The 16,209-nt window shown below is 45.7% G+C and overlaps 1 protein-coding gene across 3 annotated transcripts in view; it reads right to left on the bottom strand.

Moving 5' to 3' along the window:
- The window catches only part of asic1b (acid-sensing (proton-gated) ion channel 1b), an 878,352-nt gene that overhangs the window by 184,976 nt on the left and 677,167 nt on the right, over positions 1-16,209 (bottom strand). The window contains exon 1 of one of the 3 annotated variants that reach the window (XM_059956014.1): positions 8,619-9,508. The exons of the other annotated variants lie outside the window; for them this stretch is intronic. Coding sequence (XP_059811997.1) covers positions 8,619-9,164 — 546 coding nt within the window. The 5' untranslated portion in view covers positions 9,165-9,508. Of the gene's footprint in view, positions 1-8,618; positions 9,509-16,209 lie in introns of those variants that run through there. 3 annotated transcript variants of the gene reach the window in all.

The raw sequence follows: 16,209 nt of genomic DNA, 5'->3' as shown, positions 1-16,209 counted from the left end.
TATATCGGGAACACGCAGGAGTCTAGCATACACTCTGGCCATTTTATCATTAGGTACGTCTGTACCCCTACAAATATCTAATCAGCCAATCATGTGGCAGCAACTTAATCCATAAAAGCATGCAGATATGGTCAAGAGGTTCAGTTGTTGCTCAGACCAAATGTCAGAATGGGGATGAAATGGGATCTAAGTGACTTTGAATGTGGAATGATTGTTGGTGCCAGACAGGGTGGTTTGTGTATCTCAAAAACTGCTGATCTCCTGGCATTTTTATCCACAACAGTCTCTAGAGTTTACTAAGAATGGTGTGAAAAATAAAAAAAAACATCCAGTGAGCTCTGTGGGCAAAAACCCTTTGTTAATGAGAGAGGTCAGAGGAGAATGGCCAGACTGGTTCAAGCTGACTGGAAGGTGACAGTAACTCAAATAATCACACACTACAACAGTGGTGTGCAGAAGAGCAACTCTGAAAGCACAATGCATTGAACCTTGAAGAAAATGGGCTACAGCAGCAGAAGACCATGAATGTATACTCAGTGGCAACTTTATTAGATACAGGAGGTTCCTAAGAAAGTGGCCAGTGAGTTTTAGTGGCAGAAGGAGTGCATCCCCTTCACAAACTGCTCACCCACCAGTCCTGTCCCATCTGTGTATTTTCACTATTTGCTGGGCTTACTGCAGGAAAGGGCAGATCTTATGGGGCATCTTCCCTGGGAAAAATGCAACAAAGAACTCTTGCCATATCTGGCAGCGTACCAAATTTCCCCATGGTTATAGCCATAGCTCATTTAGGTACCATTCTGGCCTCGGAGACAGAAGGTTTCCATTTCAAATCCAACATCAGAGACAATCGTACAAGAAAAAAGCCAGGCTGACATTCCTCTGTTGGAGATGCCACCAATCCTAAGTCATGTCTGCTTTCTTGGGTGTATTTCAAACATAACAATATAAAGAGGGATTCAATTTTAACTCTCTAAAACAATAGCTGAAAAACATTTTTTATTTGGTGACTATCACATGTTGCCTGTGGTCGCTTGTCCTACTGTGTTTCTTATCTTAAAACAAAGGCTACTTTTAAAAGCACGTTGATTGTGAAATTCTTTGGTACATCTGAAAATGTACATGAAAACTGCTATAGAGAGGTGGAGAATGAGTTAAAAAAAAACCCACCTTGCCAAAATTGTCAATGTCACCAGCAGGACTGTAAAAAAGACAATAAAACAAAGGAACAGAATTAGCCCCTTCAGCCCAATGAGTCTGCTTCCCTATTCTATCATAGCTGATTTATTGTCCCTCTCAACTCATTTCTCCTGCCTTTTACCCATATCCTTTGACACCCTGACTAATCAAGAGCTTATCACTCTCCACTTTAACTATACTCAATGACTTGGCCTCCACAGCCTTCTGTAGCAATTTGGCTAAAGAAATTCTCCTCATCTCTGTTCTAAACCGACATCCTTCTCTTTGGAGGCTGTGCTCTTTGGTCCTTGGCTCTCTTATTATTGGAAACATCCTCTCCATGTCCATTATATCTAGGCCTTTCCATATTCAGTAGTTTTCAATGAGATCCCCCTAAACTCCAGTAAGTACAGGTTCCTTAAGGTTGTGAGAGCCGGGAGTGGTAAAGGGGACAAGCTCCCACTACCAATTAAACCTCCCAACAGCGTGCGCCTCAAATTGCCTCTGACAACCAAGTCCAGCTCCTTGGTCTTCACCCGTGGCTTAGCTATGAAGCACGGCAGAACCATTTCTACTGACAGGAGAAGAGGCAAAGGTGGGTTACCTGGCACCTTAAAACCAATTGCTTCGGGCAGATGGGGCTTGTCAGCCATGGCTGGCAGCTCATCTAGGAGAAGGAACCTCTGCTGTCTTGCAGCTATAGCCACTCATAGGGAAGGCTTTGGGAGTAAACCCCAAGGGGGAAAGTCCAGAGCTGGAGTCCCTAAGGCAGTCTTACATTGAGTACAATGCTAACTGGCAACTCCTGCAACCCTTCTGATACCAACCTGTATCAGTCTCTGTTGTGCCTTTGGGTTCATCAGATGCATGGAGAGGGGGAGCTTGCTACATGGGCAACAGCTCACTCTCCATATCGTACTGTCCTGGCTTGTGTATCTAGACAGCTAGGTTGCAATATCCATGGTCAACTCTGACTGACTGAGGTCTTCACTCATTCACTGGTCCAAAGTCATCAAATGCTCCTCTTACATTAACCCTTTCATTCCTGGGATCATTCTTGTCAACCTCCTCTGGACCATCTCCAATGCCAGCACATCCTTCCTTGGAAATGGGGCTCAACCCCATAATACTTGGATTTTCAGAAGACCTTTGACAAGCTGCCGCACATGAGGCTGCTTAGCAAGATAAGAGCACATGGAATTACAAGGAAGTTACTAGAGTGGGTGGAGCATTGACTGGTCAGCAGAAAACAGAGAGTGGGAATAAAGGATCTCCTAACACGTCCTTCTGCAAATTCTACTTCCTTTAAACTCTCTGCCTACCTCTGTTTCATCCCCAAATTTGGCCACATGACCATAATTTAGTAAAAAGATTATATAATACATTTAACATGATCTGTGAACGGTTTAGTTCTCTGTAAATGGCATACACTTCTTGCAGTACATTTCCCCACACACTGCTGATAGAAGTCCCTTCACTTCTTAACATTTCATTGTGATCACTGGCAAAAAGAAATTTACCTCAATATGGCTTGGATGGAGGCATTGACACAGGTGATGCAGGAGACTGGGAACTCAATGCCCACCTAACTCTATCAAAACCCTCTTCCAACAGATGGGCCAGAGTAACTTCGGATGGGTTCAGCCAGACTTCCTTTTCTGGGCTTCATTACTAGGAGCCACATCCATGAAGAATGTTATTAACTTGGCTTGATTCAAATCACACTTGCTATTAAAGTAACCCTTTTGAAGCTGAAGTCAAAATAAAAAGTCATAGTTGATGGTCATTCCTGGATTGTTAGCTTTCCCATGGGAGGGACATCATAGTTGACCTTTGACTCTGAGCCTCTCACAAGAGGGAATCACTGTATAGTGACTGAGGTGCTCTTTTGTATAATTGGTAGTGAGGGGTGGGTGAGACCAAGTGATAGGATCAATGTTACTGCTCTAGAAAAAATTGAAGATGGTCTTTCTTTCCTGCACACCCCTTACTTACTGCATTTGCTCTACTTGAACATCACATCTCAGTCCAAAAGAGGAGCAGAGAAGAAAGCCCAACTTTCCGGACTTCTCTACCCTTAAAATCATTATTCTGATTAGTTCAAGCTCTGACTATTCATTCTCTAGAGCCGGTTCAATCTATGACCTGACTGCGTGTGATGTCCCATACACTGCCAGATAAATCTATCTCCTGTATTGCTCTGAGTTGTCTTCAGGAGATTACTGGACCATCTACAGAGCTCAACACTGTTGCGGTCTGATGCTCTAAGTGACAAAACCACCAGGAAGCTTCCTAAAAAAAAAATAAAGGTGGGCTGCTCTGAGGATGCTTTCAGAACTCTTTGAGGCCCATCCAAACCTCTCTTCAACATCACATCTCTCCTTCCTCTTTTCAGTTGCTCCTGCCAGTTTGATCAAGCATCTCTTGATGAATTTGGGTGTCAAATCTGTCTTACCAATGCTCCTTTGTAGTGCCCCAGGAGGCGTCATTATATTAAAAGGTGATTTTGAAGCTCAAAGTCAAAACAACAAATCATGGACATCTAATACAAAAACTAAAATGCTGGATGTACTCAGGTAATCAGGAAGCAGCAGTAGGGAAAGGATGCAAGTTGTCACTGGAATCTAATTCAAGACATTTTAATCATTTCCAATGTGACACCAGTCCAATTTAATTCTAAACAGTAAGCTGCAGGCCGTACCCATCAGCACACTCGCTATACTGATTTTACTCAGTCAATACCATTAATCTTATAATAACTGCAAACACATTCTTCATCAATATGCGCAGCACCACACTACTTCTCCCAACCCCTGCACAACCACAAGACATAAAGAATCAGCATCACTTTCTATGTTATCACTCCAGTCTTAACTGAAATATCTCTGAAGAGTCTTATAATCTTAAAACAGATTGTGCAACAGGTTTCATGCTTGGCCAATAACAACTTCCATTTATATAGTGTCTTAATCACAGCAAAAGTATCTCAAGGAGCTACATGGGAGCGTCAAAGAAGAACTGATCTCAAGACACAGGTGACCAAAGATGCAGAAATTAAAAGGAGAAAAACGGTAGAGAGGTTTAGAGAGGGGATTCCAGATCTGGCAGCAGAAAGGGACAATTGACAATGTGGAGCAATTAAAATCTGAGATATTTAATAGAGGAATTGGAAGTCAAGCAAAAGTATATCAAGTTCCTTAGAGTTCAAGGGCTAGGCTAATGCATTTACTGTAGTCATAGAGTTAAATAGCAGTGAAAAGGCCCTTCATCCCAACTTGTGCATGCTGACCAAGTTACCTAACTGAGGAAGTCTCTTTTGCCTGCTTTTGGACTATATCATTCTGAACCTTTCCTATCCATCTAACTGTCCAAATGTCTTTCAAATGTTACAATTGTACCCAGCTTTACCACTTCTTCTGGCTACTCATTCCACCTTGTGTGAAAAACATGCCCCTATGGTCCCTTTTAAATCTTACCCCTCTTGCTTTGACCATATGCCTTGAATTTTAGATTCCCTTACCCTGAAGACTGGCTATTCACCTTATAAGCCACTATTAGGTCATCCCTCAGACCACTGCACTCCAGGGTAAACAGTCACAGTCTCTCCAGACTCACCTTAAAACCCAAACACTCCAGTTTCAATAACATCCACATAAGTCTTTTTTTACCCCCTCTCCAATTTAATGACATCTTTTAAAGGTGAGATATTATCAATTATCTAAAAAAAAACTTTGATTTTGAAGACTGGAGCTCCTATATCAGATTGGCAGTTGCTCCAAGCTATATTACGGGATTCCATTCTCTCCGCAGAATAACAGGAACCCACAGTGGCCAGAGGACTATTGTATATAATAAAATTTATTTTAAAAACAAAAAATCTGTGTGTTGTTACTCTCTGCAATACTCCCCAAGAGAAAAAACCGACAAGGCAGTGGCAGATAAAAGACTAAGGCAGTCCCTGTTAGCAATTAGCTGTGACTAATCTTCCTCACAATGCGGGGGATTGGAGCTTGTAGCCTTCTCTATATTCTGATGTTAATGCAGTAACACAATTAGTCCAACATCTCCAAGGCAAATTCATAACAGTTTGGGTGTCCACATGGTGAGTGTGAGCGAAGGGTGTATTTTACTGGGCTGTAAATGGGTAATGAAGCAGTATCACTGGTGATAATATTCAGATATTATGAGGACTACAATATTATAAGCATGTGATAAGTTAGATTCCAAACTGCTTAAGAGAATGAAACAAAAAAAACTTGCAATTCTACAACAAATTTCTAGAGTTTATGGAGCACTTCACAGGTAAATCAAAGACTTCAAAGTGTTCTTAGTGGGTTGGGTTAATTAAACCATAGGATGTGGGCATCCCTGACCAGATCAGCACCTATCTCCTGTCACAAATTGTATCTTGAGCCAGTTTTCTCTGAGCTCAGTCAGGTGAGGTGTGTATTCAAGGAGAGGGCTGAGAAAGCATTGAGCACCTCCTTGAAGCAAATGTCAAGAAGTGCAACATCATCACCAATTCCAAGGGTAACACTGCTCAGGGCAGCCCTAAATGGACGGAGAATCTGTTGTAACGATTACAGCAACATGGAAAATGGCAGATGCTGATCCATGATTTCTTTTAACATGGAGTGCTGGTTTCACAACAGCTACTGCATGATATTGAAGGCAAGATCTCCGCCCAATGGCAGGGCAGTCCAAGACTACTAGATGCTAGGTTCTCCTGAGTACCTCAAAACCAGACACAACAAAAGGAAATGGAAAAGTGAAAATGACAGCAATGATGTACTGATGACCAGTATATACTGAAGACCAGAGCAACAACCCGCTCCTACCTATCGCATTCAGAAATATATAACCAAGTTGCAACAGTCAACCAATCTCAGATCAGCCTCACTGACCACTTTCTGGCCCACAGATAAAATATTCCATGGGAGATAATCAGCTTTGGCCACGAAGGTTTGCCAATGAAGGAAGTATTTTTTTAACTTCAAAAATATTACTTTATTCACAAGACTTGCAAATATGATACATATACGTCACTTTTGTCAGTACAAACCACATCATTCCACTTACATCATACCAACAGGAGCTCAAATTTCCTTTACATATATTTCTTGAGTAAATAGTCCCAGGATGTTTTATTTCAATCATGGGTTCCAGCCCTCAGAGCACAATGGTGGGTGGACCCCTACATTGTGACCCCCTGCTGTGGTTGCACCAGGCTTCACTGCAGTTCTGGATCTTAGAAAATGCCAGATTGGAATATTTGGTCTTGGACAGCTCCATGCGCTGGAAGACCAGATAGTTTCAGCCAAATTGGAAGGCACCTTCACAAGTTGGTCAATGATCGTCTCAGAAAACATCCCTGTGAATAATTCCTACAGCACAGTCCCATGTTATATGGCTGCTTGGAATGAGCCTCAGAAAAAGGACTACTGTATTTCTTTCCATACCTACCTAGCAAATGGTGACCTCAACCCCAGTGAAATCACCCGAAGGGCTGCATAGAGTGGCTCTGAGGCTTCAGCTGTCAGTTAAGGATCTGACAGGGAGGCTCTTCTCCCCACCAGCCAAATACGGTCTTTGGCTGTGAGTTCTGATGATGAGGCTTCCCAACAGCCGAATGTAACAGTCTACTCAAGGAACCAACTGAATCCACCATCTCCTGGTCTCACAGAGCTTTGAGGACATTTCATTCATATCACTCCCTGACTGAGCTGTGGTCAAATATGTTTTCCTGCACAACTTTTCTACAAGAAGCAGGTGGTACAGCACAGTCCAGCTAAGTGGAATGTTTCATGGCATCCTTAACAATATCAGGGACAGATAGAACCTCAGAACACAGTGACATATGGTGTTTGGATAACACGCAAAGGTGGACGTCAGGATTAGGGCAAGAATGGGGACATTTTTCACTCTCTTGTTCTAGAGATCTGTACACTGGTCTAAAGTAACTCAGGTATCTATTGCAGCGAGTGTACAGGGAATGGGCCACACTTACACCAGAGATGATGATCTCCGAGGACAGTCAAGAAAGAGTCAATGACATTGTTTGCTTTGGGCCTGGAGTCATATATGGGTCAGACATGGCAAGGGTGGGAAATGAATTAGATAATTTTTAACAACAATCCAATACGTAAATGTCATTACAGTTGATGTAATCTGTTGTGCCAGATTAATTAATAAATATTTCATTTCCCAGCTGCAGTAAGCAGATTTGAACATGTCACTGAAGGGACAACCCTGTGTTATCCCAGTTAATATCACCACAGAGCTACTACACCCTACGCAGTTTCTTTGATGCAAATACACATAAAATCAGCACATTACAAGACAAAACTGTAAGATGAAGTAAGCAATAATGAATTACTAGAATGCAACATTTTTTGGAAAAAAAAGTTGATTGAAATCACTTAAAGAAAACGGTAAAGTTGTTCGAGGTTCTAAAGAAACATATGTACTCCTTTGCTTGTGTTAAGACAAGACCATAAGATGTAGTTGCAGAATTAGGCCATTTGGCCCATTGAGTCTGCTCTGACATTTCATTGTGGCTGATCCATTTTTCCCCTCAACCCCAATCTCCTGCCTTCTCCCCGTATCCATTCATGCCCTGACCAATCAAGAATCTAACAACCTCTGCTTTAAATATACAGAAAAATTTGGTCTCCGCAGCTGCCTGTGGCAAAGAATTCCACAGATTCACCACTCTGTTGCTAAATTAATTCCTCATCTCCATTCTAAAAGGACGCCTCTCTATTCTGAAGCAGCATTCTCTGGTTTTGGACTCCCCCACCACAGAAAACATTCTCTATCTGCCCTCATTAACCGATCAACTCAATGGCTGTTATAACTTATCCCCAGAATAATTCTGGCTTCACCTTATCACAGAATTCCCTTTTGTCATCCTCTCTGCAACTGAAGAGGAGAGAACGGACACCTTTTAACCATAGCTTGCTTCCTCTCTTTTCCAGTTCTGACCAAGGGTCTTGGACCTGATTCATTAACTCTTTTTTTCCACATATGCTGCCTAACTTGCTGAGTGTTTCTAGCCCTTGTTTATTTCAGATGTCAGGCACCTACAGTTATATTTTGATTTTCATGCATTTACATCTCTTTAGGTGTAATAAGAATTTGAACGTACTTTGTTGTAGCATGATGGCACAATACAGAAAACTACCCACTTTTGAGTCCTTCAATGGACTACAGAGAGAAAAATAAGACTTCACAGATTGGGAGAGTCTGTAGATTAAGCATTCGTGTGGAGGCTTCAAAGGATAAAGCAGTGAAAGCTCAGAGGCAGGTCAGTGGAAACAAATTTGAGCCAACAGAACTGTTTTGACTTTGACATCCCCAACACACATCCAACCCCTGATAAACACAGGGAAACAAGCCAAGCAGAATAAAGGTGCTGTATATATAAAACCAGAACTCACGGTTGTAAAATTCTGTGGTCCGCACAGCTGCCCCTGGAACCTACAGTCAAGGATCATGTCTTCGATTTGGTGACCTAGGCGATTGAGAAGTTGGAACATGGCGCTCTCAGTTGCTCGTGGGGGCAAGAAGTGAGAGAAATCCAGCAACTTTTCTACCCATTTCCATCGCTTGTCCTTGAGGATTTCGAGAACACTGGGATTGATGCTGTGGCTCTTGTTCAGCAGCCCTAGCCAGTGGCCAGTCAGGTAGATGTCTGACTTGGTCATCCTTCGCAGAACCAGCATGTTGTTGTTACAAATGGTGACAGCTGGGAACGAGAGGTTCTTAGCCCAGATCATGTGCAGTTTGGTGTGGACTGGCGAGGACAACAGGTACCTGATCCGATTGGAGGACCAGGTGCACAGGAGCCCCAACGAGACAATTAGAGCCAGAAGCCACAACGCCCGCCGCTGATATGAGAGACGCTTGCAGGAGATGTACCTGATGCCATGCAATTTGGTGTGCTCCAGAAATGGCTGGGTGATTTCGTGCAGGGAATGGTCCATGCTGGTGTTAGCCACATCAGTTCAGCACCATCATTGCTAAAGTCCTTTCTACCTTGCAGTAGTAAAGAGTGCTTGCACGCTTCTCTCTGGCAGGATGCACTGTGCATGCATGCTCCTGCTGAGTGACTGAACAACCTCCACCTCAGCTACAGAGATGGGGAAACACACTGACCGAGTAGATGTACCTGCGTGGACCGCTCCTATCCTCTCTCAAGTGCCCACGACAGGTATGCCATCCCGCACTATTCTTTGGGACGCACCCCTCGCTCCTCCGACAGGCTGCTTTTGCAGAAACACTGATCTGAAAGGGCAGCATCAGAAAACAGCAGCTCCCTCTGTCAACCAAGTCCTGCACCAGCCCCGGCCAGACAGACCGGAGCGGGCGGCAAAACTGGGAGGAGACAGGATACCGGCCAATTAAAGGTACTAACTAACACGATGCTCGCCCGTGCTTCGAACTCGCTGGGGTGAAGGACTGGAACTCTGCGGTGTAAAAGGTGTTAAATAAACAGTGATCGAGGCACGCCGTTGAAAGGCCGCTCAAATAAACTCAAGTGAGTCAGTGTACACTGTGGCAGCAAACCCTCCTATTAACCCATTCCTTCCTGCAATGCTCGGCTACTTGCCAGAATCCTGATCATTCTTGGAGCCAAACTCGCCTTGCGAATGCAGGAATCCCCGACAGCAACATCTCAGCGCCACGGCGCATCTTAATTTCTTCGGACTGCACTGTACACTGCACACTTTCACAACCTGACTGCATTTTAAATCCAAGGTATGCGCTGAGAATCTCTGAATATGTCTTTGTTTTTGCACTAAGGTCTTGTTTTTGCGGTTTTTCCCCTTCTTTCTTCACCGTTTTGTATAATTCATGATTATTTATGTTCTGCCTGTGTGCTGTCTGCGACGACGTGCCTGTGAAGCTGCTGCAAGCGAGTTTGTCAGTGTACCTGTCCTCGTGCACATGACAATAAACTCGACTTGACTTGATGCTTTGCTACGACTCATTGGTCATACTTGGAGTTTAATTTACATTATATCGACACATCACTGATGGCTGAAGCTGTAGCTCTGTCCCCGTACTGTATGCTGTGGCAACAGGGGTCTCCAACTGGGCCAGAAGTGAGGAGATGGCGGGGAGGGGGAGGTTTCTGTACTTATAGTGACGCCTCTGTAGAAAAGGACAAAATTAAGTCCGGCTGCGAAACGCCATTTCAGCAAGCTGAGCGGATCAGTCCCGTCAGTTCCTTCGACTACAAAGCGGCATGGATGGGCAAGAAAGTCGGCATGGTGGGCTGAAGGGCCGTACCGCACAATAACAGCGGAGAGAGGAGACAAGGCAGAATCTGGAGGGAACAAAGAAGAAACACACGACTGCTGGAGGAAGTCGGCGGGCCAGGCGGCATCTGTGGTTGGAAATGAAGAGTTGACATTTTGGGTCGACACCCTTCATCTGGAATGAAATGGGAGAGGGGAAATGTCGGTATTAAGAGGTGAGGGGAAGGGGTAGCAGATAATCCAGATGAGAAGAGGAGAGTGGAGAAAGTGACAGAGGCTGGGAGGGGAGAGATGGGGGTGATTGATGGTGATCGGAAAGAAAGGTGGAGCATGGAACCAAGTTATGGAGGTGGGAAGGGCAGATGGGAACAATGGGGGAGGGGACCAGTGGGAGGGGTTTGTGGGTGATGGACAGATGGAGTGGGTGGGGGAGGGGACCCAGTGGGAGGGGTGTGTGGGTGATGGACAGATGGAGTGGGTGGGGGAGGGGACCCAGTGGGAGGGGTGTGTGGGTGATGGACAGCTGGAGTGGGTGGGGGAGGGGACCCAGTGGGAGGAGTGTGTGGGTGATGGACAGATGGAGTGGGTGGGGGAGGGGACCAGTGGGAGGGGTTTGTGGGTGATGGACAGATGGAGTGGGTGGGGGAGGGGACCCAGTGGGAGGGGTGTGTGGGTGATGGACAGATGGAGTGGGTGGGGGAGGGGACCCAGTGGGAGGGGTGTGTGGGTGATGGACAGCTGGAGTGGGTGGGGGAGGGGACCCAGTGGGAGGAGTGTGTGGGTGATGGACAGATGGAGTGGGTGGGGGAGGGGACCCAGTGGGTGGGGTGTGGGTGATGGACAGATGGAGTGGGTGGGGGAGAGGACCCAGTGGGAGGGGTGTGTGGGTGATGGACAGATGGAGTGGGTGGGGGAGGGGACCCAGTGGGAGGAGTGTGTGGGTGATGGACAGATGGAGTGGGTGGGGGAGGGGACCCAGTGGGAGGGGTGCGTGGGTGTTGGACAGATGGAGTGGGTGGGGGAGGGGTGTGTGGGTGATGGACAGATGGAGTGGGTGGGGGAGGGGATCCAGTGGGAGGGGTTTGTGGGTGATGGACAGATGGAGTGGGTGGGGGAGGGGATCCAGTGGGAGGAGTGTGTGGGTGATGGACAGATGGAGTGGGTGGGGGAGAGGACCCAGTGGGAGGGGTGTGTGGGTGATGGACAGATGGAGTGGGTGGGGGAGGGGACAGTGGGAGGGGTGTATGGGTGATGGACAGATGGAGTGGGTGGGGGAGAGGACCCAGTGGGAGGGGTGTGTGGGTGATGGACAGATGGAGTGGGTGGGGGGGGACCCAGTGGGAGGGGTGTGTGGGTGATGGACAGATGTAGTGGGTGGGGGAGGGGAGCCAGTGGGAGGAGTGTGTGGGTGATGGACAGATGGAGTGGGTAGGGGAGGGGACCCAGTGGGAGGGGTGTGTGGGTGATGGACAGATGCAGTGGGTGGGAGAGGGGACCCATTGGGAGGGGTGTATGGGTGATGGACAGATGGAGTGGGTGGGGGAGGGGAGCCAGTGGGAGGAGTGTGTGGGTGATGGACAGATGGAGTGGGTGGGGGGGGGGGACCCAGTGGGAGGGGTGTGTGGGTGATGGACAGATGGAGTGGGTAGGGGAGGGGACTCAGTGGGAGGGGTGTGTGGGTGATGGACAGATGCAGTAGGGGAAAGGAATAGGGTGATGGAGGCTAGGGTGGGTGTAGGAGGAACTGGGCAGATCAGAAGGAGAGAGAAAAGGGACAGAGAGGGAGCAGGTTACAGAAGTTGGAGAATTCAATGTTTTTACCATCAGGCTGTAGTCTACCCAGGGGAATATGAGATGCTGATCCTCTAGTTTGTGTTTGGCCTCACTTCCCCAGGAGAGCACAGAATTCAGTAGGGATTTTCTTACTGTTTGGGATGTTTTGAGTGGTCCTGTCCCTCACCATAAGCTGCCTTGGCAGCAGCCAGAGAACGAGGCCACAATGTGGTAGTGCCAATGCTGCCCCTATCAGTGAGGCTCTACCCCAGAAATGGAGTATCACAGGATTTCCTCCACAACCTGTCAGGTGCAGCAAGGTCCGAGGAACAATCCTTTCCCCCAGAGAGAGTGTTTGGAATAGGGAACACACTTTCTGAAAGTGTGGTGGAGACAGACACTCTCACAGCATTTGAAATGGGCAGCATAGTAGTACAACTTGTAGAGCTTCACTGACCCAGTTTGGATGTACTCCTTGTGACATGAAGGTTTACCCTGGATGCTCCAGTTTCCACACACATCCCAAAGATGTTGGTGAGTTAATTGGTTCTAGTGTGTGGGTGAGTGGTGGAATCGGGGGGAATGCATTGAAATGTGGGGAGAATAAAATAGTATTAGTGTAAATGGATGCTTGATGGTCTGCATGGGTTTGATGGGCCAAAGGGCCTGCTTCCCTGTTGTACCACACTCTGACTCTTTAGTATTTAGTCAAGTACTTGAAACACCACAACAAAGAAGTCTCTGGTGCAAGTGCCAGAAAGCGGGATAAGTAGACAGGTGAAAATCAAGAAATGTTGGAAAGGAGCAGATGGTATGGGAAAGTATTTAATTGGGCGAGGGGAATTATGATGGTATTAGGTAGGAACTTGGGAGTGTAAATTGGGAATGGATGTGCTCAGGGAAATGCACAAAAGCAATGTGGAGGTTGTTTATGGAGCACTTGCATGGGGTTCTGGATAGGTTTGTCCCATTGAGGCAGGGAAAGGATGGCAGGTTGAAGGAACCATAGTTGACAAGAGAAGTGGAACATCTAGACAATAGGAAGTAAGGATGTGACCGGGATCTTGAGAGTTACAAGGTAGCTTGAAAGGAGCTCAAGAATGGACTTAAGAGCTTAAGAACTAGAAGGGGACATGAGAAGACCTTGGTAAGTAGGATTAAGGAAAACTTCAAGGTGTTCTGCATGTATGTAAAAAAACAGGAAGATGACTAGAGTGAGGGTAGGTCTGATCAGAGATAAAAGAGGAAACATGCACCTGGAGTTAAAGGAGATAGGGTAAGTTCTTGATGAATACTGTGCTGCAGTGAGAGGGACCTTGACAAATGTGAGGTTAGCTTAGAACATGTTGACGCTTGGAACGAGGATGTGCTGGAATGTTAAAAAAAAAAATTAAGATAGATAAGTCTCTGGGGCTGGATGGGATATACCCCATGTTACTATGGGAACCTCCAAGTGGACCACAATCTTGTTGTAGGGTTTGGAGGCTTGCATGCCTCAATGACCCAGAGAGCTATGTTGGCTAGAATCAGGGTTTTATGCTTTGGTTCATGGTAAGGTCACCCATGCCAAACAGGTCAAGGGTAGAAGCCAGACTAACAGTGGTCCACTGATCTTCCAGGTTGGGGATTTCAGCTCAGGGCTAACAACTGATTAAAAAAAAAATTGTTGCAGAAACAGCAATGAAGAATCCTCCTACATCTGAGTGTGACAGTATTCCTGAGTTTCCACCTGGAACTTGCATTGACTGACAGTAATGAAAACTGAGAGGAAGCCACTGACATGATGAAGGAAGCCCTAAACACTGCCAGAGATGGAGGACCTTAACTGTTACCCTAAATGCCAGTAGTGTAACAATAAGTATTAAGTACTATGGGAAGTGAGGGAAGAGATTCCTGCGCCTTTGGAGATGATCTTTGTGTTCTCACTACCCACAGAGGTACTACCAGATGATCAGGTGGCAAATGTTATTCCTTTGTTGAAAGGTAATAAGGATAATACTGGCAATTATAGACCAGTGAATCTTGTATCAGTGGTGGGTAAACTACTGGAGAGAATTCTTAAAGACAGGATTCATGAGCATTTAGAGAAGCATAGTCTAATTAGTAATAGTCAACATGCCTTTGTGAAGAGCAGGCCATACCTCATGAGCCTGAATGAATTATTTGAGGAAGTGACAAAACATATTGATGAAGCTAGGGCAATAGATGTGGTGTATATGGATTTTAGTAAGGCATTTGACAAGGTTCCCCATGGTTGGTTCATTCGGAAGGTCAGGAGGCATGAGACCCAGGGGAAATTGTCCGCGTGGATTCAGAATTGGCTTTGGATGATAGTAGATTGAGTGTATTCTGCCTGAAAGTCGGTGAACAGTGGTATTCTACATACTCCTGCTCTTCATGGATTTTTATAAATTACTATACTTGGATGAGGAAGTGGAAGAGTGGGTTAGTAAGTTTGCAGATGACTCAAAAGTTGGTAGAGTGATGGATAGTGTTGAAGATCGTCATGGTTACAACCGGACATTGATAGGATGAAGACCAGAAATGAAAGCAGCAGATGGAGTTCAGTCCGGAGAAGTGTGAAGTGATTCACTTGAAAAGTTTAACTTTAAGGCAGAATACAGGGTTAATGACAGGATTCTTAGAAGTGTGGAGAAAAAGAGGGATCTTGGGTTTTCTGCCCATAGATCCCTCAAAGCTGCAGCACAAGTTAATAAGGTGGTCAAGAGGACTATGGGGGAGGGTAAGTGTTGAAGGATTTTGGAGCGGATGAAAGGGTCAGCACAACATTAAGGGCTGGAGGGCCTGTACTGTTCTATGTTCTACTTCTATACAGTATGACTCTGACTTGTATAACAGTTCCCTGTCCAGCGGAACTTGATTCAGGTGGCTCCGACTCAGAGCACATTGGCCTCCCATAGGCAACAGAGAAAAATAATACTTCAGTAAGTTTGAAGAAGGGAATGTTTACAAAATAAAACTGTCCCAGGTAAAGATAACAAATCAAGATGTATGGTGTGCTGGCCTTCATTAGTTGGGGGATTGAGTTCAAGAGCCCCAAAGTAATATTGCAACTCTCCGAGGCCAACATGTTTTTATGTAGCACCTTCATTGTAATAAGCCCCCCAGTACCCCATCCAGGCACTTCAGAGCAAAGTTACCAAACAAACATAAGGGACTGAGCCTTTTGGGACAGATAAGCAAAAGTTTGGTCAAAGGGGTTGTGTTGAAATGTCTCAAAGAAGGAAAGAGATAAGTGGAGAGGTTTCATCATCATTATTATGTGCCATGTTGTATGACGTAGGTGATCATGGTCTTGACCATGACTGTTCTTGGTAAATTTTTCTATAAAGGTGGTTTGCCATTTCCTTCTTCTGGGCAGTATCTTTACAAGATGGGTGACCCCAGCCATTATCAATGCCCTTCAGAGACTGTCTGCCTGGTGTCAGTGGTCGCATTATCAGGACTTGTGATATGTACCAGCTACTCATACGACCATCCACCACCTGCTCCCATGGCTTCATGTGACCTTGACTTGGGGGGGGGGGGCACTAAGCAGGTACTATACCTTGCCCAAGGGTGGCCTGCAGGCTAATTGAGGGAAGGAGCACCTTACAATTCCTTTGGTAGAGACGTCTTTCCACCCTGCCACCCAAAGAGGTTTAAAATAGTTCAAGGCACAGCCACCAATAATAGAGTGCTAATAATCAGGGTTATGTTGAGGCCAGCACAGAACTGTTTCAAGTTCAGGACCAACGTTAGCAAAACACTTGAATTAAAATAGAATGCAAGGTGAGGGTAAGGAGATCGATGGTTAAACTGATAAAGCAGGGAGAATGAAAAGAGGACCCAGAAGCAAGGAAAAGGTGGGATGGGGAACCACCTTGAACTCTGAATGAAGGATAGCTCAGATATTCAACATGATCTGCTAGCAACCAGGAATGAAAAAGACATTGACTGAACTCACATATTGAAAACAATGTGGATATAATAG

Source organism: Hypanus sabinus, chromosome X1 (genome assembly GCF_030144855.1).
Source record: "Hypanus sabinus isolate sHypSab1 chromosome X1, sHypSab1.hap1, whole genome shotgun sequence".
Lineage (NCBI taxonomy): Eukaryota > Metazoa > Chordata > Chondrichthyes > Myliobatiformes > Dasyatidae > Hypanus > Hypanus sabinus.
The sequence above is the reverse complement of the archived record's forward strand: the minus strand, read 5'-3'. Positions and strand labels throughout refer to the sequence as shown.